The 24,293-nt window shown below is 41.9% G+C and overlaps 3 protein-coding genes across 5 annotated transcripts in view; 2 read left to right on the top strand and 1 right to left on the bottom strand.

Annotated features, from left to right (window-relative positions):
- The first annotated feature begins 1,846 nt into the window (after window positions 1-1,846).
- On the top strand, window positions 1,847-8,430 carry LOC140269313 (GRAM domain-containing protein 2B-like). Of its 2 annotated transcripts, XM_072364354.1 has the most exons (13): window positions 1,851-2,057; window positions 2,684-2,830; window positions 2,995-3,052; window positions 4,328-4,400; window positions 4,626-4,729; window positions 5,108-5,197; window positions 5,911-5,982; window positions 6,076-6,138; window positions 6,229-6,316; window positions 6,410-6,466; window positions 6,547-6,646; window positions 6,954-7,060; window positions 7,874-8,430. In XM_072364354.1, exons 1-12 carry the CDS (start codon window positions 2,020-2,022, stop codon window positions 7,057-7,059), a joined length of 996 nt encoding a protein of 331 aa, XP_072220455.1. In that variant the 5' UTR covers window positions 1,851-2,019; the 3' UTR covers window position 7,060; window positions 7,874-8,430. The 2 variants fall into 2 exon arrangements, with proteins under 2 accessions (XP_072220454.1, XP_072220455.1); XM_072364353.1 differs by lacking the exon at window positions 7,874-8,430 and adding an exon at window positions 7,731-7,833 and having other exon boundaries at window positions 1,847-2,057; window positions 6,076-6,316.
- A 3,378-nt stretch (window positions 8,431-11,808) lies between these two features.
- On the bottom strand, window positions 11,809-16,957 carry LOC140269312 (alpha/beta hydrolase domain-containing protein 17A-like). The gene is made up of 6 exons (XM_072364352.1): window positions 16,769-16,957; window positions 15,989-16,063; window positions 14,859-15,381; window positions 14,494-14,688; window positions 14,037-14,216; window positions 11,809-12,163 (listed from the first exon to the last, which is right to left on the bottom strand). The coding sequence occupies exons 3-6, from the start codon at window positions 15,365-15,367 to the stop codon at window positions 11,938-11,940; spliced, it is 1,110 nt and encodes a 369-aa protein (XP_072220453.1). The 5' UTR covers window positions 15,368-15,381; window positions 15,989-16,063; window positions 16,769-16,957; the 3' UTR covers window positions 11,809-11,937.
- Window positions 16,958-19,323: 2,366 nt separating this feature from the next.
- The window catches only part of LOC140269304 (semaphorin-6B-like), a 29,027-nt gene continuing 24,057 nt past the window's right edge, over window positions 19,324-24,293 (top strand). The window contains exon 1 of one of the 2 annotated variants that reach the window (XM_072364343.1): window positions 19,324-19,609. The gene's annotated coding sequence lies outside the window, so the exon portion shown is untranslated. Of the gene's footprint in view, window positions 19,905-24,293 lie in introns of both variants that reach the window. The other variant, XM_072364342.1, reaches the window with a different exon arrangement.

Below are 24,293 nucleotides of genomic sequence, written 5' to 3'. Positions count from 1 at the left end.
CTGCTGTCATATTTAATGAAGTCTTGAGTCAAAGGCAAAAATGTGTTTTGCAGGAGCACAGTGATCTTTGACCACCAAATCCGTATGTTTGTGTCAAATTTGAAGAAATTTCCTGCTGAGTCATGTCAATGACAAGAATGGAACAAGTTGACGTATAGCCCATAACATAAAGACTCTGGCTGCGGATGTCACCAGCATGGAGATGTAAAGAGAAGGAATGCACTGTTCTGTCCATCAAAAGACAGGTTGTTGATGGTTATTTGAACACCTTAATGACTTCAACTGGCTCTATTTACTCTCTGAGATGTGTTGAGACAGGCCCTGTAACTTTAACTGAACGATACTGAAGTTAAAGGAGGATGCATTATGAAGTCGGCCTCTTTCACCTGGCCAGTATAAGCTTTAGTTTCCATTTCACAAGCTGCTATTTTTGTCCTTCAACCTCACATAGTGACAGTTCAAACAACATACAGAGACACAAGTCACAAGCATGACACACAAAACAACATACAGTGTATATGAATGCAGTGGGTACACTTCTACACAATTTTAATAATTTAATCATTGCTTTTCATTATTTGGTTTTATTCAATTAAAGCAGAGGAATTATGAGATTTATTAGCACCGTTCCTCGCTTTACACAGACACTGTAGAAAATGCTAATTGAAAAGTTAATGCAAATCACTTATCATTAACTCTTATTTATAAATACAGTGATGAACCGTGTTCCCTTACAGTGGTACTTCTTAAAACCCACGCGACCAATGCAGGGATTTCTTCCACAGACTTATGCCTGACTTTAATACAGTGCTGCCCGAGAGCCTCAGTATGTTGCTACACAATCCTCCTCCATTCTTCTCATTAAACAAAATTGCGCTTAAAATCTGGACTGCATTCAAACAAATATTGTTTTTGTTTTTTTCTTCTTGCAAATCATTGCATCATGTTCATTTGCCCTACAGTTTTATCCCAAGGAACAACAAGCAGGGAACACATTCACGGACAATGAAAGGTTTAGCATCTTGCCCAATGACTGTTGAATCTGGGTGGATTGGGGATTAAATAATCACTCCACCCCCTGAGCTACTGCCATCCTTATCATCTTAATGTCTTTGATTTGGGGGGTTTCTGAAAGACCTTACTTACAGCAGACAGTTGCATTCGACATGAAATAAGGAAAAGAGTAAAGATATCAGCAATGGTGCCTTTCTGTTCCGTAGTCCCTTATGGATTATTGTCATTTTATTTATTCATTCTGTTTAGACGTGTTATTCACTCTGAGTCAGAAAAAGACCAGATTTTTTATTTTATTTTTATTTCTTGTTAAAGTTATCAGTTTACATCAACAGACACATTTTCTAATGTGTCCTTCAACAACCAAAACCAACTCTACAAAGTTAAGTAACAAGTCGGAGTCATGTGAGGTTGAAACGCGCCACTTCACTGCATGTCGTGTCAGTTACAGAAAAAACCTTTATCTAGAAAAAAAATGTCGTAATATGCCTCTGTGCTGCGGGCTTTCAATCATTCTGTCTGCCCGATGTGTATCTATGCAGGCGGAACCGGTTACAAGGCAGAACACATTGTGACTGCCATCTCTCAAACACATGACCGCCGTCGCTGTGTACTTCTTGTCGTTTTTTCAGGTGCACCTCTGTCAAACTGTAGGCAGACGCCGCCCATAGCAGCAGTTACCAAGATCATAAACTATGCGGAACGGGCGCCCACCTGCCGTCATTGATTGGTTGAGTTTGATTAAAGAGTCCCGGCTCTCGCAGCTGATTGGCTGGCAACACTAAAGCCGACTCTCAAAGTGGGCTGTCTTTGTCCTTGGGTCTCACCTGTTTCTCTCTCATTGAGAACGGTTTCCAGGAAAGAAAGCCTGAAGAATCACGCAAGAGTTGGTGCCTTTAAGCCAAAGAGATCAAGTTATGGATTAGTCGTCTTGCACTGTGTGTGTGTGACTGGATGTGAGTGACTGATCGCCTGTGTGAGAGGAGGAAGAGTTCACTTTTCACGATGAGTATGAAAAACAGAAGATTTTCACTGGACAGTTCGTGAGTATAGTGCTTTTTTTTCACTTTTGTCACTTGCTCACCTACGCTCCTTTTTTAAACGTTTAAAAGTTGTGTGTTGAAAGTTTGGTAAGTGTTGGTGGCCGATGGTGAAACCATCCTCCAGAGATCCCTGCTTGTTGCCCAGAGACTGCAGACGAGCCGCGGGTCTAATAGGCTTCCAATCGGCCTGAGAGCAATTCACAGGGGGTTTCTTAAGGGTTTTGATTTTCACATTCAGGAACTATTGAGACTTGCAGGGATGTTGGATTGGATTCACACACCCCAACGACACCTCTCGTGCCTGTGAACTGTTCAGCCAGCTGTGCTCTGAAGCTGAACACATCTTCTTGTTGATGCTTTTACAATTTGAATGTGTGACTGAACTACTTTCACTTCTCCATGGTAAATATCTCACCTTACATAAACAACAAAGGTGAAGGATAATGAGATGTTTATGGCAGGAGTTGGTTTGATCCCTGCTGCCCGTGAGCTCTGACAGCCAACAAGTTTACCGATGTGCTTTTGAATTTTATATAATCTTGATGTTCTATGTTGACCTTAGCGGTGCGAGTCATGTAAAAACCCGATCGTTGGTTCTGACATTTATTTTGGCTCTTTTTGATCAGCTCTCTGGAGGGAACTGGACTTCTTACCATGAGAAGAGGCAGCATGCGGTTTAGCAGTAAGAAATCTGTGCGGAGCCAGAGTATAGACGCTGATGAAGTGGAGGCCCAGCAGCTGAATCACAGCCTCAGTAGCAAAATGTCCCTCAGGTACTGTTTCCTCTGCCATCATCATCAACATATCATCACACAGAGCTGAGGGGAAGACTGATAAGAGGATGGTTTAAAGTTTTTGAACTTGTGCTGAGACAGCACCCTGTGACCTTCCTTGTATTGGTGCTGATATAGTGTCCTTGAACCTTCTGTGACCTCAGGGAACACACCATAGCAGAAGAGAGTCTTGAGAGATCAGATGGGCTCATCACCAGTCAAGTAAGTCTGCTTTAACATCATGCATCTCCTTCCTGATCCCTGCGCATGTTGGCACATTATTACAAGTCCCCATAAGTTACCATTTTACAGTAACAATGTGAATAACCTGCAAAGAATTCTCATTCTTATATGTTCTTATATAGCTCTTTGTGAATTTATAGTTATTTTAAATCTGTCTGGCTTAAGCTCTACTGGTGTATTTTCATTCATTGTCAACTTAAACAAGAGGCTTCCACAGCAAGTGGTTTCTTTTATTTTTCTTCATGAAATGTTGACTTCTACAGGAGGAAAAAAAAAAGCTGTGGGGGAATTATTTGTCACACTTTTATAGAGGGTGGGTCGGACAGACTGATATTATTGACATGGAGCTAGATAATGTGCTTTGTTTGAAGATTCAGTTCCCGAGGCTTTGCCTCTCTGCTGGGGCATCAAAAAGGGCTCAAACAGAACGCGACGCGCACTGCCAGATGTTTTTGGGAATGTTTGAACATTCACAGTTTGCTCTCTCGATTAACAGTTTTTAACCAGACAAAGACTGGCCTGTAAAGACGCCTTGATGGCAGTTTTCAAATCCAACTGAACAAATTCTCTGTTCAAATACTTGACTTAAGTTCCTTTTGAAAAGATGTGTTTTTGTTTATGGATTCATTTACATTTGAGTGTCACCTGCCCCCTTAGCATTAGTGTTTTGGGTTTTTTTTAAGTATAAATCCTTGTTAAAGTGGAGACGCTGCAGGTGAAGAGGTAAAGCCTGATAACCAGTATACCATCTGCGAACCTTGCTCGGTAGATTATTTGCCAATCGGTCACCGTCTAATTGAATAAGCGTTGTGTTTTTAGGCCAAGGTGACATAGAGTAAGCCAGTTTTGGTTCCTCCTCACCCCTCCTGCAGCATGTCGCACTAAGAGGAAATTAGCAACTTTCTGCTGCTATGCAGCAACATAAAAGATGATCCAACACTGGATATTTCGCCTGAGGCGCTCTCAAACAGTTTTAATCAGAGGGAACCTTGGACTAATGTTCTTCCAGTATCTAAAAACAGCACTCCAAAAACAAAATGATTATGCCAATGGTAATTGCTTAACACATAAATATGAAACTACTTGCCCTTAAGTTTGCTGTGATAGAAGATGATGTGTTGATACTGTCTATGATCATAACTTTTTTTTTTTCTTTCTCTTTCTGCTGCCTGTGAGTGCATATATATCACATATGTATATTCCATACAAAGCTTTAATTAACACGTCCCCGTTTATTTATTTTTTTCCCCACAGAGCTTCCTGAAGCACAATAAAACCTTCCATAAACTGTTTGAAGAGATTCCTGAGGAGGAGAGCATGACACACGGTGAGCTGCCTGAGCTCCAGAGTCTCTTACTCATTTGCTGATATTGATTATGGAAATGATTTTACATCCTGTCCTTTTTATTCGCATTGTCCCCGAGGTCTTTGGCATCCTTTTGTTTACCAAGTGGTCAGTGATTCAGCAGACATGCCTCGGGTGTCCAGGGGACACTGTGAGGCCTTTGTTTTCTTCTTTATATAACTGTGTGTTTGTACATCTCTGCTGCAGCTTTCACCTGTGCCTTGCAGAAGGAGGTGCTGTATCATGGAAAGCTCTTTATTTCCGAAAACCACGTGTGTTTCTACTCATCCGTGCTGCTCAAAGACACCAAGGTAATTGACATGTCACAACAGCTGTGCCAAAGATTCAAAATCCCATTTCAGGGCCAATTCAAATTCTATGTTTTTAATTTTCTTTGAGTTCTCATAACCCCAAAAGAAATGAAGGACTAGTCAAAATTAGCCTCAGGTATCCTAGGGATTCGCTTTCATCAACAGTACTCAGGCGTTTTCCCATAAAATCAAGAGCTGACTACATACAGGCAAACTATTGCCGGACCCTTTGTAGAGAACACAACAACATGTAGTTTCTTCACCCTTTTTGTTATTAGTTAGTTTCAGGTCAACTGGAGAATTTTGCAGCCAGTGGACACTGTAATATGAAGCTGTAAAAGCAACAAGAATTAAGATGATCGCTTTTCCACATTACAGGTGGTGATTCCTGCTTCCAGCATGAAGGGGGTCAAGAAACATAACTCGGCTCTGTCTATGTTGTCCATTCAAACGTCCAGAGGAGAGAAGGTCAGACGACACACACACCTTTATAAATGCCCATAGTGCTTGTAATTCTTTGCAGAACAGTGTAGGTCATGCAGTACGTCATAAGGGTGTAAAGACACCTGAGAGAGCTAAGCTTCCAAACACATACATATTCCTCTTTGTATTACAAATAACTATACTGTAACTGTGCGACTATAAGCAATTGGAAGCCAACAATTATTAACAACCAAATTTGTTAATAAAGAAAACTTTATTGCCTAAGCCGAGCATTCATACTTGCAAGGCTGGAATTGTGGAAATTGCCCTTGACCTGATATCAGTGTGATGATCATGAGAACAAAATGAAATGGACAGAGAAGGCATGTGGCATGACGAGGCACTTTTCAATAAACCAAAATGATATTCCCGTGGCCACCCTGTATGTGTTGTGCTGCATTGTTTTTTTGCTCTATTTTGGGAATTTGACTTGTTTGGTTGCTGCCGCTGCAAGCTGGCTGTCGGCTGTAAATGTCTGGATGAAACATTGACCAGTTTAGCAAGTTTTCATACAATCGTTCTTAAGAAGAGGAAGTTAATTTTTCACCTGACTTCTAATGTCTGCATTTGATTTTCTACCAATCGATACAAAGAGAAGAGGAGAAGTTGGGATTCAGATTCCTGCGGTGAATCTGACGGCTTCTCATGCCCGTATTTGACATTTAAATTTAAACCCTGTCTGTTTTTTTTCTTCTCAGTATTCATTTGTGTCTTTGAGGAACCGTGAGACGTGTTACAAACTCCTCCAAAGCTTCTGTTCACCTACGCAGGTATTGCAGGTGTTTCCCCCTCCCTACACACAGTACACAAACCCATAAAGGCATCGCGTCACACAGTTATTATTATTGTCTTTTATGTTACAGGAAGGCAGTGTAAACAGCAGCCCCCACCTCTCCGCAGCGGAGAATGAAGCTGAGCATGACTTGGTAAGTGTGCAGCTCAGGAGCCTTCGGGGAATTAAACAGCATAACGGTACAATGTCGGACAATTCCCAACCTCCATGTCCCGGTCTACAGCTCTCCAGTTATTCCAGTTTGGAGGACAACGTAGATCCCGATTTGAGCGGCAGCTATCATGAAAACCTTCGTCAGATGTCCAGTGAAGGTAAAGGTGTAATGCTGAGACTTTTATTACCACGCTGAAGAGTTCTGAACGGTTCCGTTGCATATAATAAACGACACATTCGGGCCTTTCCAGTTCCCAGCGGACATCGCTGCGCTCGTCGGAGCAGCTCCACAGAAGACCAACACAAAGGTGTGTAAACCGCAGAGAAAAGCCTTCCCATTAAGTGACAACGCTTATCATGATGATATCAATGATGCCGTCTTTGCTAGATGTGCCGCGGACGGGGAAGGCCACCGAGAGAGCCATGCAGCTTTCGTTGTTCACAGAAATTGGGAATCTCGGCATTATTTTTTACATCTTCATGACACTGTGAGTATTGCTGCTTCCCGTGAACATTTACATTCTCTAGATTTTTTTTTTTTTTTGTTGCATTGTAGATTCGATAAATATTTGTAGTCCACTCCTTTCACATGGCAGCTTCAGTGAGATGGTGGTAATATGCTTGTTATCATGCAGGCTCCGTGCAGATAGAATTCATTGATATCTTATTGTCAGAACTGTACAATATGTACTCATCTTGGTGTGCGTGTTCAGCTTTCACTTTCCCTTTGTGTAAAAGTGTCGACAGAAAACATCTGAGGCATGCGTTCAGGGGCACTATCTTGTGTGTTTGCAGAGTGTTGTTGCTAGTTTTGGCGTCAGGTTACATCGGGCTGAAAATCACAGCTCTGGAGGAGCAGCTGAACTCTTTGGGAGCGCTGACTGAGTGGTCTTCAAACTAGAGTGAGTTGACACACACACACACACACACACGTATATATGAAAGAAAAATTCAAGCTGTCGAGGAAGGGGAAAGTGTGCTGAGGAATGTGACACAATAAGCTGTGATGGTCTGAACCAGTTTTAAAACCATTACCTGTAGACCAGATTAGGCAGGAGTTAAGTAGTTCTACTGGTTTCTAACTGCGATAAGCGATCATGTTCTAAAAGATAAGCCACAGCCACTAGGAAGTTGCATGTATTTTTTTATTTTCTTTGTGCTCTGCATCCTAATTGTTTCAAATGTCAGTTAATTCGTCTCTCTACGCTTAGTTTCCTTACTTATACTGAAATGAGAACGATGAGAAGTTTTTGTTGTTTTTTTTCCCCAAATAGAAATTGGAATTAATAATATTAATGTAATAAATAATAAATTGTCATGGCCGTACAATTGGAGAAAGGCTGAACGAGTGTGGTTTAATTTGAAGGGTTGCAGGAGAGCGCTAATTCTCTGTAAAAAAAAAAAATATATATATATATATAAATTATAATTTGATGATGTCATAAGGAAACCATAACCTGAAGTTATTGACGCTAAAGGTGGTTCTGCAAGCTCTTTTATTACGGGGTGTTTTATTCATCTGAAAGCTCCTTTCTTAATGGCTGTTTTCCATCCTCCTTCTCTTTCAACCAGGAAACTGGTGGCGAGCTGTGACAGAAGTACTGTAACACCGAGGCCGACGATTTTATATTTCCATGGAAAGTTTGTCAAGATGAATTTTCAGTAATGTCATTTTTTGGTTTGTTTTTTTGGTTTGCTCAGCGTTCTGCGTGAAGCATGAAGATGCTTCAGGGACGTCTGAACCAGGCCACATGTGGTGAATTACACGGCTGAATGTGGCTGATTGTGCTGGCAGAGTCATCAGGACAATATTCTCAGTTAGGGGCACACTGATTCTCTGCTGACGGATCAAAAACTGAAGGCGGGCTCTCCTGCAAAAAGCCATATGGAGGCAGCCTGCTGAAGCCATGTTTATTCCCTGGCCCGTAAACAGCTGAGCTCAGCAAGCCGAAGTCGCCGGAGTTTTGGCCGTCATTTTCTCAGAATAACACAATCTGTGAAAACGCACTGAGAATGAGCTCAGCTAGAATATAAATGGTGCAATTTGTCACTTCTTAGCTCGAAATGTTTTCTCAAGAACTCAGCGGCTCACATAGGAGCTCAGTGTTTGAGCTTCAGTCAAACGTTCTCTCAAAAATCAGCCAGCAGAGGGCAGTCACTCCCAGCAGATTCAGGAAAGGTTGAGAGGCTGAAACTGTTCAGCATGCAGAGGTTTACTTCCTGATCCTTTTTTTTTCCCCCACATGTAAATATTGCAAAAAAAATTAAATAATTCCAGGCTTCTTTTACATTTTTCCAAATGTTTTCCATGACTTTTAAATTATTTTTCATGATCGAACTAAGGACAGTTTGAAGTGCTGAAAGTGTGTGTGTGTGTGTGTGGTGTACATCTTAAAGCTGTGTTGATTAAAATATAACATGTCATGTTTAAAAGGGACAGAATTACAGTCTGTTACTTTAGAAACAATAAGTCATAAATCCCTCAGGGTTCATAAGAACTGTGCATCAACATGGTTTTGTATCACGTCACACAGATGGCTGTGGCTTCTTGTTCAAACAAGCGTTTTAAAATCCAACTCATCATTTTCACATTTTGTACATAAGTGATTTTTATTATTTTGTCGTCCATAAAAAGGTCAAGATTCAGTCCCATGATTTAATTCATTACATCGTATTCTCAGTTCAAAAAAAGCAACAGAAAATTACAAATCATAATACAAAGAATAGAATAGGTTAAGTACAGTAACCATATAAACAGTCCACTAGTAATGTTTAGACTACCCACCCGCCCACAACTGCCCCACTCAAATTTCTAGCACAAAACTCAACAATACATCAGTTAGTATCGGCAATAAAAAATTCAAATAAATGTCCGTTCTTTTTTTTTCCTTTTTCTTTTTATCTTAAGCGCTTCACTGCTCCAATGCCATGAGTTCAGCTTTACCCTCACATAGACTACACAATAGATAATGTTCCGTCCCATCATTTGCTCTGCAAAACACAACAGACATGCATACAGTTTTTACTGCTCACACCCCCGCCCGCCCACCCGCCCGATAAACATTCAAGGCCAGAGGATACGATATACTTCAACCTTAGTGGTGCATCGATAGAACAGCCGGTTTCACTTTCCACCCTGTGGTTGTTTTTTTGTTTTTTTTTTAACCCCACAACTGCAAAGTGGATCCAGAGGTTTTCCCTGATAACCCAACCTGTCCAGGAACAGCTGCAGGGCTACCTGTGACTTTTTCTGATGGCTCAGATCCCTCGTTTAAGAGGGTAACGGCTTTCCACGATTCAGATATCAGACGCAAAGCACAGGATGACAATGGAAATATTCCCTGTTCCAAGACGATGACAGGAAGAAAGTGGCATTTAGGACCCTTTTTACGCTGCTTACCGAGACCCACTTGCACTCCCAAAAATGGAGTAATCAGATCAGTGCAGGTTAATAAATGTTCCCTTTGACAAAATGCAGCTATTACCACTGAAACTGATGGGTCTCCTGTGCAGCAACCACCTTCTTCAAGTACATCAGGTCTACACACGGGACCTGTTAGTACTTATCCACACAGGAAACTTGTATCCTTGATGCTGGCCTGTAGAACACAGTCAATATAATGAAAAAGACACAAAGACTTACAGTTTATACCCTTATTACACTTTGGATGCTTTATACAATAGTGCTGAACTTAAGACCTGCTTTTGTCATGCTTGATCTGATATATATATACTCATATATATAAATGTGTAAATATGAGTGTGTGCATATGTATGCTGTGTTTGCATGTGTGTGACGATGTGCAAAGGTGTGTGTGGTGGAACCTGCACCACACAAACAGTGAGAGGCTCAAATATGGCTTGTGTCAGACATTGAAGCGTGCTGCCACCCATAAAAGAGCTCCTGTACGTTTAGGGCCACAGTGGTTAAATCAGAACCAGTAAGCAAGATGTCCAATCCTGGCACCTGATCCAAATCACATTGTTAATCATAGGATTGGCAAGTACTGTTCTGAAGCAATCCATGGCCCCACACTAAGACAAACACATCAGGATTCATTACATCAAGACAAAAACTCAACAAAACAAAAAAAAAAAAGAAGAAGAAGAATGTGCTGAGGGTGCTGTGAGCAGGAGACTGGCTCACCATGGTGACGAGTGCTACTAGAACGAGACAAGATTAGAAGCTATTCAGTATAATTCCCATGATCCATCACATTTCTGAAGGAAGTGGACATAAACTTCATAAGAGCCACGCAGCTACTTTGTCTCCTTATTCCTTCAAAGTCTCCAAATCTAACTACAGCATCAAGCTCCAAAAGGTTCCGTTCGCGAGAACAGAATTATTCACAACAAGCTCCACAGCCGCACTTCCAGCACAGAAGCGTAGCTCGACATTTTGAAAATGTGCCTCTTCCCTTACTTGCTAATGGCTGGATGAAAAGACTGAAACCCTTTCAAACGGAAAAAAACCCCAGAAACTTGTCATTTCCAGCCAAATGTCTTGCCTGGTTGAAAGTGGTAAATTCACAAAAAAAAAAGATGTCAAATCTTTCTTTAAATCCGTATTATTCTTCTGCACTGTCAAACCTTTAATGCCATCCATTAGTATATTGAAGGTCTGAAACGTTCTGTTTAGAGCCAAAAAAATCTAATGATGCATGAAAATGACAGAGTAGACCTTCTATAGCTATATATGCAACACCAGGAGAAAAGAGTGGTAAATCTTATTCATTCCCTTTATAATGTTGCTGCAATTCTGTGGAGCCTTAAAGGCTATAACATGGAAGCTGACCATTCTACAACCTCTCAGGGTAAAAGAAATAAGGGAAAGTATGAGACACCTGACAGCCATGCAAGTTATGAGAATATTCCAGACTAGTCCTTGCATTTCCACTGGAACTGACACAAAAAGGGCCGCAGATGGACCCCAAAACCACACTGAAAGACTAGGTTAGTGTTAGCTGAACAACTTGGGAAATGCCCTGGCAGTCAGATGGTTGTCCATTAAAAGGTAAACAAGGAGAGGATGGAGAGGCGCACATGCTTGACCAGAGTTTGTCCCATGGAAAGAGAACGGGTCAAGCTGAGGAGGTATTCTTCATACATACAAGCAAAAAAAAAAAATCAAATAAAAACATCAATATTGATAAGTCTCCATTAGCCTCCTCCACTTGCGGCTGTCCAAAGTCATCAGAAGGTCCTTCATTTCCATCGGCACTCACCCACACGTTCACACATTATCCAGGTGTCACAGGTCCACGGAGATACGAATACACACACCACACTCCAATCATGGCACATGCATTCACCAGCGTGTCCCGCATCAAACATCTGTGTGCCTTTTCAGACTAAACAAACAGTTTTTTTTTTTTACTCCCCAGTTCAATCAAGTCAACACAGTACAGCTGCGAGTCATGCCCTTTCTTCAGGTTAAATACTGCATTTGTTGAAGTAGTTTCAGTTCTGGTCTTTAGTGTTTCCCCCGCCACCGTTACAGATGGATGTAGCGAATGACAAGTTAGAAAATGTTCTCACATTAAAAACAGGGAACAGAACACAGGCCGGTTGTGTTTAACCTGTAAGTGTGCTGCTTCAAAGACACACAGATGTGACCAAAAATCTCACATCCTTTTTTTTTTTTTTTCCCCAGGTAGATTTCACACACATTCTTTGCAAACATGCCAACACCCTCTTTTGCACACTTACAAACACACACACACACACACACACATGCACACAGAGTGTCATACATACAAACACAGAGGCCGTTTGTTTCTCAGGCATGCTGTGCAGCCAGGTCCTGATTGATGAAGCGCCTTAGCCTCTCCAAGTACTGACTGTAAAGCTCAATGTCGTTGTGACCAGCTCCCTCCACCCAGAGGGGCTCCACGGCCTTGGGACAGCGCTCAAACAGGGCGAGGCCGTGAGAGAAGTCGATCACCTCGTCCTCTGTACCATGAATGATGAGCACGGGAGATGGGATCTTTGACACCTTCTCGATGCTGGAAGAGGATTTCAGAAGAGTCAGGATTGATTTCATCTTTCCATTGTGACCAAAACATTAACAACTAATCTGCATTTCAGTCATTGTGTGTCGAGGTACGCTCATTTTCATGTCACAATTCAAACAGTGCATGCAGAAGGTTTGTAGTTTCTTCTGTAGAACAGAAAATTTGGTCAGCTTTGGATATTTAACCGAGAAATATGGTGCGTCATTTCGACAGCAAGCACTGGGCAAATCACATTTCTGTACATTCAGCCAGAACTGATTCTACTACCAATGCCAGATTTTCTCTGCCACTGGTAGTAGAATCCTCTGAGAGAACACAACCTTATTGTCTTATTGTTCAACCTTATCAAATCACACCAATCAGCCACAACATCATGACCATCTGCTTATCATTGAGTAGGTCCCCTACAGCCCTGACTTATTGAGGCTTTGACTCCCTCCAAATGTATGCTGTGATTTCTGGCACCAATACATCAGTGGCAGATCCTTTAAAACATTAAAGCATCCCACCCTGACAGCAAGCCTTCTTTTCAGAGTGTATCTTGGTGCCACGTCTTCCCCATGTAAGCGATGCACACAGACCTGACCATCGGCATGATGTCAATGGAAACATGATTGATCAGAAGAGGCCACCCTCTTCCTTAGCTTTGTGGCAGCCTGATCAGTTGGCAGCTACACAGCTCTGTATGCAACAAACTACCATTCACTGTGTGCTTTTTTTCTTTTCTTTTTTATTTTTTTAAAGTCAACTTCTATCGGACCTCACAGGCCAGCCTTTGCTCCCAACACGCATCAATAAGCCCTTAGCTAGCCATGACCCTGATGCCAGTTCAACAGTTTTCCTTCCTCAGACCACTTTTGGTTACCCTGACAACTGCAGACTGAGAATATCCCACAAGAGCTGCAGCTGTGGAGATGCTATGACCCCAGTGTTTAGCCATCACAATTTGGCCCCTGTCAAAGATGCTAAAATCCTTACGTCTGTGCATTTTTTTCCGCTTCCAAGACATCGATTTCAATAAAGAATGTTCGCTTTTGTGCCTAATATTACCCGCTCATTGCCGGCTGCCACTGTAACAATAAATATTTTTCATTCAGTGGCCAACAGTGTTACAGCTGATCCGTTTATACAAGCACCAAATGTCCTAAGAAACAAGAGCTAATGAGGTTTTATATTGCTTCTATGTTGCACAATTATGCTCCTACAACAATCATTTGTGATCAAAGTTGTCCAAACATCAAACATGCCGATAGACAACAGAGAAGCTAATCCTTCAATGGGAAGGGTCTGAGAATTTCAAACACGGTTGGATTCCTTTCACTAATGTCACAAACCCTGTTTCCAAAAAGCTGAGCAAAATGTAATAAAAACAGCAGGGACAGACACATATTTGCCACTCTGTTGCATCACATCTTCTAAGAATTCTCAATAAGCACTCGGGAACTGAGGACACCGGTGTTTGCCTTTTTTTGCTTGACATTTCAGCTGCTACATCAATGTACCATTAGTGATGAAATCCCCAAAACATCCAAACTGAAACCTCTCGTCGATTTTGCTTCTGAAAGATTCCCGTCTCTGACCTGTTACCAAGTAACCTAATCAGCTGCAAATACCCAACGTCCCCAGCCCTATATGCTGCTGTACAAATTTTTTTGCTGACGTCAAGATGAGCAGACAATTTTTGGAATATAAATAAATCAACACTTGATGTGTTGTTTTTAATCTGGTTTTCAATCAATCGTTGCATTCGCTTGTATTCACATTTAAAAAGGACAGCACAGTGCTGTATGCAGTATCTCTGTGACCGACTAAACTAAACTAACTGCAGTGGTCTTTTTTTTTGTGTCTCAGGGAAAGAACTTACTTCGGGAAGGCATCGAAGCAGTACGTTTTCTTAGTGTCAGGGAAGGCCACTCTCATGCCAGAGGTGAGAGGAGAGTGGAGGACCACAGCAGCACATTCGAACCGTGATGCTAAGTCTACCGTAGGCACCGTGCCGATGCTCTGTCCATACAGGATAATGTTCTCAGGGCTGATGCCATAGCTGAAAGACAAACAAAAGAAGAAGAAAAAAACTTCTGAATAAAATACAAAAACAATACAGACTGTTTTGATTAAGAGACACTATTACGCTGTGCCTCAACTGGCTAATGGTCAGAAAATGGTATTGTGGTCAGAAGAGGAAACGTTCTCCACAAAAGTGAGCCGGCCCCCAAAAAAACATTTCCCCAAAACGTACAACATCACTGGCAAAAAATGTGAGTGACTGTTAACAAACTGCACTTCCGTGAGCATTTGGCTGTTAATGTCATACTGCTTACCGGGAGCGCAAAGCGTGCCAGGCAGCATCAATGTCAGCATAAAGGTTCTTCTCAGATGGCTTGCCAGTGCTGACACCGTAGCCTGAGTAATCGTAGGAGAAGATGTTGCAGTTGATGCGTGTGCCTAAACCGATGTAGAAGCTGCTCATCTGACCCAAGTCGACTGCATTACCGTGGGAAAACAACACCGTGAACCTGAGCGACACAGGAGGAAGGGAAAAGCAGAAGAGTTAACTTAGATACCAGAGAGCTCAATGCTAAAGGACCCAACTGTGTGACTGTGGACAACATATCTGTAATGACAAACAAACATGGTTATAATGAGTGTATCCGAACATGTTCACATGGGGTGACGCATGTCTCACCTGGCGTTAGGGGCACAGCGTATATACATGCATCCAACTCTGTTCCCTCGGCTGGACCTCGTCAGGAATACATCCGTCACATCCAGCTCTCTCTGTGAATACTGGAACTCTGCTCGCTCAGTGAGATGCAGCTTCCACCTGCCTTCACTCCCACTAGTACCACTGCCGGTGCCACTGCCGGTGGCCCCACCACCACCGCCGACTCCTCCTCCTCCGCCACCTCCTCCTCCACCACCTCCCCCTCCTCCACCACCGCCACCACCTCCTCCTCCTCTATCACTACCAGCACCAGCACCCAGCCGTGAGCGCAGTCCCGGGGCTCCAAGAGAAGACGGAGCAGCCCCGCTGTTGGCCGCAGACACAGCTGTAGCACCTGAGCTTTGATCTGGGTCAGGGAGCAAAGCATAGGTGGGCTCTGGAGGGAGGAAAGCCAGTTTGGCTGCAATGCGGCTGGGACAAGGGGGGCAGCAGAAGAGGCAACATAGCTCTCGCACAGACAGACCGTTCATCTTCTGGTACAAATCTAGACATGAGAGAGAATAATTCGATCACAGAGAGACAGAACATACACTGGAAGTAAATTCTTTTACCTCTAGTTTTTTTGGTTCACATTACCTCTTGATGATTATATTGACTACATCAATTACTTTTTCATTTAGGCTTAAGCAAAGACAAGCAGTGGGATAAAGCTAGGATAGACTGCTCCAGATAATCGGCCATTGATTGCTATTGGACGACATTTACAGCTGATCAGAGGGCAAATTAGAGATTGATCAGTTTTGTAACAAGAGGGGAAGAAAAGGGAAGAGCACTCTGTCAAAAACTGGAGAGTAAAACACACAAACTCAGATACTGAGCTGTAATCCGCCAAAGGGAGAAAAAAAAAATATGCTGCGTCTGTTTTGCTATGTATGTGAGAGGGTTTAGGAAGTGAAGTAGACAAAAGACATTTGGAAAATAGGTTGATTTATTCAAATTTACAACAACTCATTCTATTACTCAGAATGCAATAAAACATTCCCAATGTATGTCTACTGGTTCTAAACCAAAGATGGACAGAGGCTGATCCAAAATGTATCAATCAGTTAATTAGTTAAAAATACCGCACAGATAAACTGCTATGGACTTACCTGGATTCAGAAATCCTTTGGTCTTGAGATCAACTGGCACACTAAGGTGCCAAGGTCTTCTAGTGTCGTTGGATCCTAATGAAACAAAGATAAGATCATTCAACATGGCATTGTAAATTATAGTCACAACAGCATGTCCACCTACAGCTTAAAGAAGCTCCTCCTACACATTGTTAAGCTGCTGAGCTATGTTTGCCGTTTTGTAAAAATATGAAATGTAGACCAGACACAATTAGATACTGGGTAAAAGGGTAAGTGGTGTCCTGACATCCCAGCTATGAGGCAAAGAGAATGCTTAAGCGATATGGCAACTCGGATTTGTGGATAAAAAGGTCAACAGTTACTGATATTTTACAGGTGCTGCAGTATGCATGTCCACAAGAAGACAAAATCCACGAATTTAGTGTTATTTATGGAGTTCGGCTGCCTAAACCTAACAAAGGAATGAGGATGCGTTAAACAGGTGTGGACTGGGATGATATTTACCACCGTCCCTCAACAGACACAGAGCTACGGAGATGCTAATGCTACATGTATAAGAACGTTATTAAGCTCCGGCGTTAGTCACTGATGTGGGTAGATATTTGGATTACAATGTTGCAACGCCAAGGCCGAAACTGCAGGCCCAGATAAACGACCCTTTACCGCCGTTACTGGATATCTGCCATTGTGGGTAAATTCCAGATACCAGCCAAATCATCATCACAATTGCTAGCAAGGCAACCTGCTAGCGGCGGCTGCGAGGTGGCTAGCACGGTAGCCCGAAAGCGACCTACTTACCGATTCACAGTAGACTGGATGGCAGGATGGTGCGCCGCTATATGTACACAGAAGCAGCAAAAGACTCCGAAAACCCTTCTTGTGTCTTGACATGGATGGTTTTACACAAGTGTACTCAGCAGTGGTCGGTGGCAAGCTAGCTGAAATTCATGGCTACCAGATTTTTTTTTCTCCTTTTTTTTTTTTTTTTTTTTTACTACTGCCCGACTTCATCCGGAAGTGACGTAATAGTCGTTTCAAAACCAAGTTAAAATGTGGCACAGAATAATTTCTTATAATCACATTTACATTCTATTCCTATTGTTATAGGAATACATTTACACAAAACAAAACTCTATATTGATTGACAAAAAGTCTTTGGGAAAGACATTCAATTTTGTTATCCAGTCGCTCTTATATGGCCCAAAGTAATTTGGCTGGCATGTTTTTATTATTTTATGGTGAATGATTAATGCTAATATTTCGGGGGGGGGGGGGTTACTCTGTCATGAACCAATTCTGCCGTGATGGGAGTGGTCTCTTCCTGGCTAATAATGCCCCAGTCCATAGAGCACAAAGCATCATCAACACAACACTGAAATTACTCCGATGATATGTGCATTCTAAGACGTTGTTGTTGTTTTTTCTTATAGTGGGTTAAGATAATCTTTTATGGTAGCTATTCTTCACCGTAAATGAATTGGTAAGGAATCCATCACATTTTAATCATATCATCAATCATGTCACTCGTGTTGAAATGTTAAAGAAAAAAAACAAGCAAAATGATAGTTATACTGAAGTGAATGCCGCTCTCAAAATTGATCGGATCTGATCAAAATCAAAAGTTAATCTATGTTGGGCCTCAGCTCTTCTGAAATTGTCGTGATAATCTTTCCATGGCTTTTTGAGTAATCCACATGACAAATACATAAAGCAGGCAAACAAACAATCTGTAGCTATCAACTACATAGCCACCTTGATTAAGGTTAAAAAAAGTGGACACAGTCTGTCTAAAATGGGAAACACAAACAGTGTTTTTCACTATTCACTGCCGTAAAATGCAAAAGAATCTATAAAACAGCGTTAGAGGAACAAGAATGATCCTTAGCGCAAGCAAAACTGATTAAAATAATATCTAATAAGTGAAGTTTTGTAATCAAAATCAACGTGATTTTAAATTACAACTTATCATTCACCCAAAGCTTGTGTCAAACTTGAAAGTACTAATCATGCAGCAGAAATCATTTTCATCTTATTCTATGCAAGATTGTTAGTTTAATGCCATGGATATCCTACTTCAAAATCCTTTGTGGCAGTCGTTTTCATAGTTTATCAAATCTTTGAAACTAGAACATAATTTAAATGTTACATCTTATCTTTGTTTACCACCTCCAAAGTCATCTGTTTCCCTGGCCCCAGGCTTTCAGACATCAAATATAGATCCACAGCATGCTTTGTACTCGTACCGATTATCAGCCCACTCCTCCCTGCACTGCAGTCAGGTATATGTAGGACTTAAAAACAGTGCGGAGCAAGAGTTTTGTTTTCTTCTGCCTGACTGATTCTGTTTGTATTGATCCAGACATGTCTGTGTGTGTACACGCATTTCTATAAGAGTGGATGTGGAAACAGGCAGGGGGATTGATGTACGATGGCCTTGAGGTGCGGAACACAACAACACTGGACACTTGATTTGCTCTTGTGTTTTTGAAAATGTTGTTTTGTCTATCTTTTCATTGTGCATTCTGAAATGTTGCTGCACTCTGGGAAGTTTTCAGCATAGTTTTTTTGCTCTTGCATTTTGTGGCTCAGAGCACACATCTTAATGCACACGGGACCGCGGATGTATCGATATGTTTCTGCATGAAATACAGATGGCGTTTGGTTTTTACACTCTCACTATACAGCAGCAGCAATTAAATGAATGTGTTGGCAGGAAAATCTATTATTTCCCAGTGAATTAGTGTGAGAAGTGCATCGCATTAGAAGCAAAAGCAAATGCAAAAACTTACAATTACACCAAAGAATAACTGCCTCGAAAGGTGAATGTAACTTTCCAACTTTTCTCCACAGTCCCGCATAATTTGTTTTCTGCACCTGTTATGATTTATTTATCTTGTGTGCCAGACAGAAGGTTCATCAGAAAACTAAACCTTTGATGGCTCACCATCTTCAGTAATTATCCATTTCCAAACCCCCTTCTTTTTGCATTTGGTCATTTCTATAGATGAGATCTGTTGTATTCATTTGTAAATTGTAGTTGTTGCACTCTGTCGAAATAAAATTAAATATTCTGTTAGTGTCATTGCAGTGCTGGTGATTCAACCTGGTTCCAGTTACTTTACAAAAGGTTGCCTGTTAATTACGACATTATTGTTATTGTTTCCATCATTATTCCCCTCTGCAGCTTTATGTTTAGATCATTTACTTCGCTTTCTTTAAAATAATTACACACCTAATTCAATAATGGCTCGACACAAAATGTGTGTGCGTGTGTGTGTGTGTGAGAGAGAGAGAGAGAGAGAGAGAGAGAGAGAGAGAGAGAGAGAGAGAGAGAGAGAGAGAGAGATTCTCCATTCATCGCTGATCCACTGCAGGACTGTGTTTCTGGGGGTGTGAGTTATGGGCCCCTGTTGTCACTGTGCCTGCTCTGCGTTGGACATTTCACCTCGACACTGTAAATTTACAAAGGGGATTACATTTTGCTGACTTGTGATTTTAGACCCATAGCTCGACCAGAAAATTTCCCGGTTCCCCAAACAGAAGACTTCATACTGCCCGCAACTGCAGGATTTGGGATTTTGCAAGGGTATGAGCTAGGCTGGAAGAAAGAAAACTGGATCTGGATCACAGACTATCTCAGTAGGTTGCAGTTTACACCTTTAGGCTACAGACTTTTTTTCGTCTCCATAAAAGAGGGGTGGGGGGGGACGTTTTGTAGTGGACTGGGCGTATTGGACGCGCTAGATAAACGGTGATGCCTCGGCGATGCGCCGGAGTCGTAGAGGGAAGAGACAGGTGAGGTGCGGCTGAGGAGCGTTATTCCAGAGAGGCTTTGAATACCGTGAGCTGTGGTATCCGTCACCCTTTCTCCACAGAGAGGGCGAGCTGCTTGCTGGCACCTGCTTCGGCTTCCAATACCTGACCATCTGGTGCGGTGAGTGTGCCAAATGGTGGAATCGAGAGATGGTTGTGCGTGAGGGAGACGAAGAGGGGTGGATGAGGTGATCAGGTGAATGTGCGCAATTTTGTTGGTGCCACTAAACGCGTTGCTGCATTTTTAGTTCTGGGTTAGCCGATAGATGTGTGTTTGGCACCGTCTGGACCTTTGTGGGCTCGCGATGTGTCTTTGTGTCTGCTGCAAGTTTGAGGGGTTTATTCGCCTTTGCATATCTTGTGCATGTCTTTGTTGCACATCATTGCTCATTCACGTGTTGCATTGAGTCTTTTAATGCTTATCCTTTCAAGTATATATTTTTACATAATAGCCCACAAATTGTACAACTGGATTGCAGACATGAGCTCCAAGCCTGATTACCATTCTTATTTGAATCACAGGTCGTGATCTAAATTAATTTTATTACCTTCAACTGTTGTGTTTTATTGTTCCCCTGCGTGAACTGATGACGTCTTATAAAATGTTTTCTGTCAGGAGAAAAGGTCACATGTGATGATTTAGAAGCCATAAAGTCAATTGATTAAATAATTACTCATTCACTGTTGAGGAAGGCACTAAGGGTGTTCAGGGTAAACCAGTAAAGAAAAGTTCAAATAAAGCTGGAGTGACATATATGAAAAAGGTATTTTGTCCAAATGTGTTTTGTGCAGTTACGATAACTTGCCGCTTAAATTGCTCATAACCACACACAGACACTGACAGCCTGTATGGCCTAAGTTAAATGCTCTCACTCACTGAAGGGATTTAGCAGTTATACTGTATATAATTCACTGTTTACAACTTTGTCTTCCATACTAAGAGCTATTAAGTTCCACAAAAGGACCATAACAACTCCCATCTGCTGTGGTTTATGTTTGTGTTACTGTGTGAGGTGAAAGGCAAAAAGAGATGGCTGGAGAAACAAAATGAAAGGAGCAAGAGAAGGAGGATTTGGAGAGACAGCAACACAGATTGATAGACTTGGGTATACATAGGATAAAGTGTGGCAGATAGCAATCTGGCATATAGGCTACATGGGGAGAATGTGAAAAGACAGAAAGAGAAATGATGGAGCAGCGAGCACTGAGTGAACCAGCGTTGAGGGGCTGCAGACAGCGGTCTGAGCGGGTGTGAATGGTTTCCCTGTTGCCCACACAGACAGCCACACAGCAGCCGTGCGAGCAGGTGCTAACCCCACCACACAGCAACCGCGGGGAACAACAGGTGCAGCCACTGATTCCTTCAGCCTGCTTTTGGAAGTCTGACTAACACCCAAAACATACATTTATACCAAAGCCCTCCAACACCCACAGCTCATAGTAAAAGCAAAAAAAACAAGGTTTCTTGGGGGGGGGGGGGGAGAGCCAGGCTTTGGGAACTCAGTTGATAAAATTAATTAACCCTCAGAAAAAGTTGGAACCACTTGAGGCTATAGAGCAGAGCAGTCTGCAGGTAAAAGCAATCTGAGAGTGTCAGGGTGAGACAAATGCCCACGGGGACATTTAATGAGCCATACTGATCACACAGGACCCTATTTAATCACATAGGCAAAGCTGTACACTGGATCCCAGGTACAGAAAAAAATCAGATTGAATTGTAGTATTTCAGCTTACCAAGAGAGTAAATCAGCAGCAGATTAGAGTGTTGGAGCTCTTCAGGAGAATGTGTAGCATGACAGTCTTAAGACCTTGTATGTGTGTTAGATAGAGTGAGATTAGATAGACAGAAGATGTTGGAGGGTTACCTAACAGCTTCACTGTTCCTTTTGCCAGGAGAATACATCATGTGGTATGCGACAAATTGCCTCTCTTTACCCCTGGTACACAGAAAGGAACAAACAAACACTCATGGTTCTCACACCGTGTGGGTGTGAACTGCCACTAAACCAGTAGTTTTCTAATTAGATTGTACACACTGGAGCCATTTTACAATCCACACAATTCTCTGGGTGAGCAAATCTTTGTGAAATAACTTGTCATTTTTGTAATCTTAGTCACTCTGTTTAACCTAAATTCACAGCGACTCAAATTATGTCAGTCTGAAAGCTGAAAAGTTTAAGTATACAGAGCACACCCTGCTTTGCCTGTGAGGGAATGTCAACATACATTCTCACAATATTTACATGAACTCTAAGCTTCTTCAAAACTTCAAAAATGCACTCCCACCCAACCTATGAGTTATCCTTAGATAATACGAAGTCCTTTCAGTAAATGTTCCCCTTGAGGACATGAGAGCCTTTCAGGAGCCTAACTGACTGTTTCCCTCCAGTCCTTCCAGATGTTTGAAAAGGGAAGAAACAAGATAAAAGGTACCACACAAACTGAAAGGCTTTATCTGTGGCAAACTTGATTGTAAAATGTACACCACAAGATAAATGATGCTCAGGTGGCAAAGGTGGCTGCAGCATGTGGATTTGGTTGCTGCATCGGTGCGCTGTAACAATACCTTGCAGTTATGTTCAAAGTAAAAATCCCTCAAACACTTCACAGTGGCCATACATCTTCACTTTTATGGCTCTGTCTTGCTGATTCCTCCCTAAGGTACAGCATTTTTTTCAACGATCCCTTTGCAGACTCTAACATGCTAACATGTGTGTTAATTTCACAATTGCTATGTCCACTTAAAAGATTTTAACAACGCTCCATGGGTCAGGCAGACAGTTGCATGCTAGGCGAGGGTGTGCAGATGCATATTCCATGTGTGTGTACTGTACATGTATGGGTGTGTTGTATTGTACGTGGGGATTGTAAAAAGTTTTCATCCCAAATGAGCTAATCTCTTTTCATGTAACCGTTCCAATTCAGCTGCCTGGCAATTGGGTTGCAAGTGATTTCACATCTGTTTCGACTGAGAGAGAAGAAGACGGTCTGATCATTCTGTGTTATCTCATTTACGTCACAAAATTGTTAAGTCAGAAAATGACCATCCACTTAACATTTTCTCTAAAGCACTCACCCACGTGCATCACACTCGAGCAAGATAAGCAAACACCCTTTTCTTAAATGTCACTGCTAAATCGCTTGACTTTTTACTTCTTTGCACAAAAAAATGAATGGGATTGTATATATTTCTGGGAAGCTTGGTCTATCCTCTCTAATTTTCAGCTTCTGTTGTCCAACACATTCAATGAGCACCTGAGCCAAAAGCAGGCCTTAGTTATGGCAGCTTAGCCGAAGGGATTGGAAAGACTTTTCTATTGAGAGATAAAAGCATTCGAGTCCTTTGTCTCCCAGCTTTTTGTGACGATTTTATAGCCTGATGGAGGTTTGCAGCGGCTAAGCTGTCTCTCGCCTTCCTGTCCTCTCTGACACCCATCCATCTTCACAACAAACACAAGTTTTTCCTTTTAATTATGGCTTTTCATCTGGGGCCCAGTCACAACTGAAAGGAGAGGAGTAAAGCGTAGCAGAACTACAATTATACCTGCAAGGAGGAGAAAAGTCTCTCAGGGGAGGTGATGTGTCTGTGCATGGGTGTGTATCTGTGTGTGTACGCATCCTGTGCATGTACGCGCTTGTCAGTCTACAAGCAGATTCTCTGGCATTTTGATAGCTGTTGTGCATAGACCACCTATTGTGAGCTATGATCCTCTTAGCAGGCTTCTGCCAAAAGAGCTATATTTACCCTTACTGGTGATCACAGTACACAAAGAACAACATGATGAGAATATGAGCCACCTTTGAGCCACTTTCTATATCAGCGTAAGAGAAGCCACTAACAGCCCATGAGAAATATGGCAATTAATACCACATAGAGATATTTAAAAAAAGCCTATTTAGATTTTTGAATTGTTAAAATAAAAAGTAAGAGGTTTGGTTGTGGTCAGTGAAACATAAAAGGAAGATAAACCAAACATGTAATGAAATCATGTGCTGACTGGACTCTACATTTTAGGAAAAAAGAGTATCAGATTTGAAGCAATTGTACGGTGAGGATGCTCCCTTTAAGGACAGTCATGGTTTCTGGCCTGCACAGAACACCCTGCACCATTGGCATGGATGTGACAAATGAAGAGTAAGAACGGCATAAAAGCTGATCAAATTCATAGATGTCACAGTTGTGCGATTAGACTGCATCTTCTTGCCGTTGTACACACTGGAGTGTGCGTGCGATAGACTCTGCTCATAGTGTGTGTCTTAGTGTGTGCACTGCATACTCATGTGCCGCCTCCAGCTCAGAGCTGTGCAGTGAATGTATATGTGCTTACTGCAGTCAAACTCTGGTTAGTAACGTTTGCCCTTGCTGCAGCTTTGCACAGCACCATAGACATTTGTGTGTATGCATGTGCGTGATGTCTGAGTTTTGCATTCCTGTGCATTGTTGTCTCAGTGCACCAACAAAGGTATATACTTTACAGCCTAAATTGCCATTGTTTGGTAACAATTAATT

This window comes from Leuresthes tenuis, unplaced genomic scaffold (assembly GCF_036924035.1).
Source record: "Leuresthes tenuis unplaced genomic scaffold, fLeuTen1.0.hap1 SCAF_14, whole genome shotgun sequence".
Classification (NCBI taxonomy): Eukaryota; Metazoa; Chordata; class Actinopteri; order Atheriniformes; family Atherinopsidae; genus Leuresthes; species Leuresthes tenuis.
This window is presented reverse-complemented; position numbering and strand designations above follow the sequence as displayed.

Excerpts from the sequence above, each read along its gene's own strand:
- LOC140269313 (XM_072364353.1), top strand. The coding sequence starts at position 2,020 with ATGAGTATGAAAAACAGAAGATTTTCACTGGACAGTTC. Across the intron at positions 4,401-4,625 it reads GGAGGAGAGCATGACACACG|CTTTCACCTGTGCCTTGCAG; the intron begins GTGAGCTGCCTG and ends TCTCTGCTGCAG. Across the intron at positions 6,467-6,546 it reads CACAGAAGACCAACACAAAG|ATGTGCCGCGGACGGGGAAG; the intron begins GTGTGTAAACCG and ends CGTCTTTGCTAG.
- LOC140269312 (XM_072364352.1), bottom strand. The coding sequence starts at position 15,367 with ATGAACGGTCTGTCTGTGCGAGAGCTATGTTGCCTCTTCTGCTGCCCC. Across the intron at positions 14,689-14,858 it reads CGCTGTGCCCCTAACGCCAG|GTTCACGGTGTTGTTTTCCC; the intron begins GTGAGACATGCG and ends TGTGTCGCTCAG. Across the intron at positions 12,164-14,036 it reads TGCTTCGATGCCTTCCCGAA|CATCGAGAAGGTGTCAAAGA; the intron begins GTAAGTTCTTTC and ends ATCCTCTTCCAG.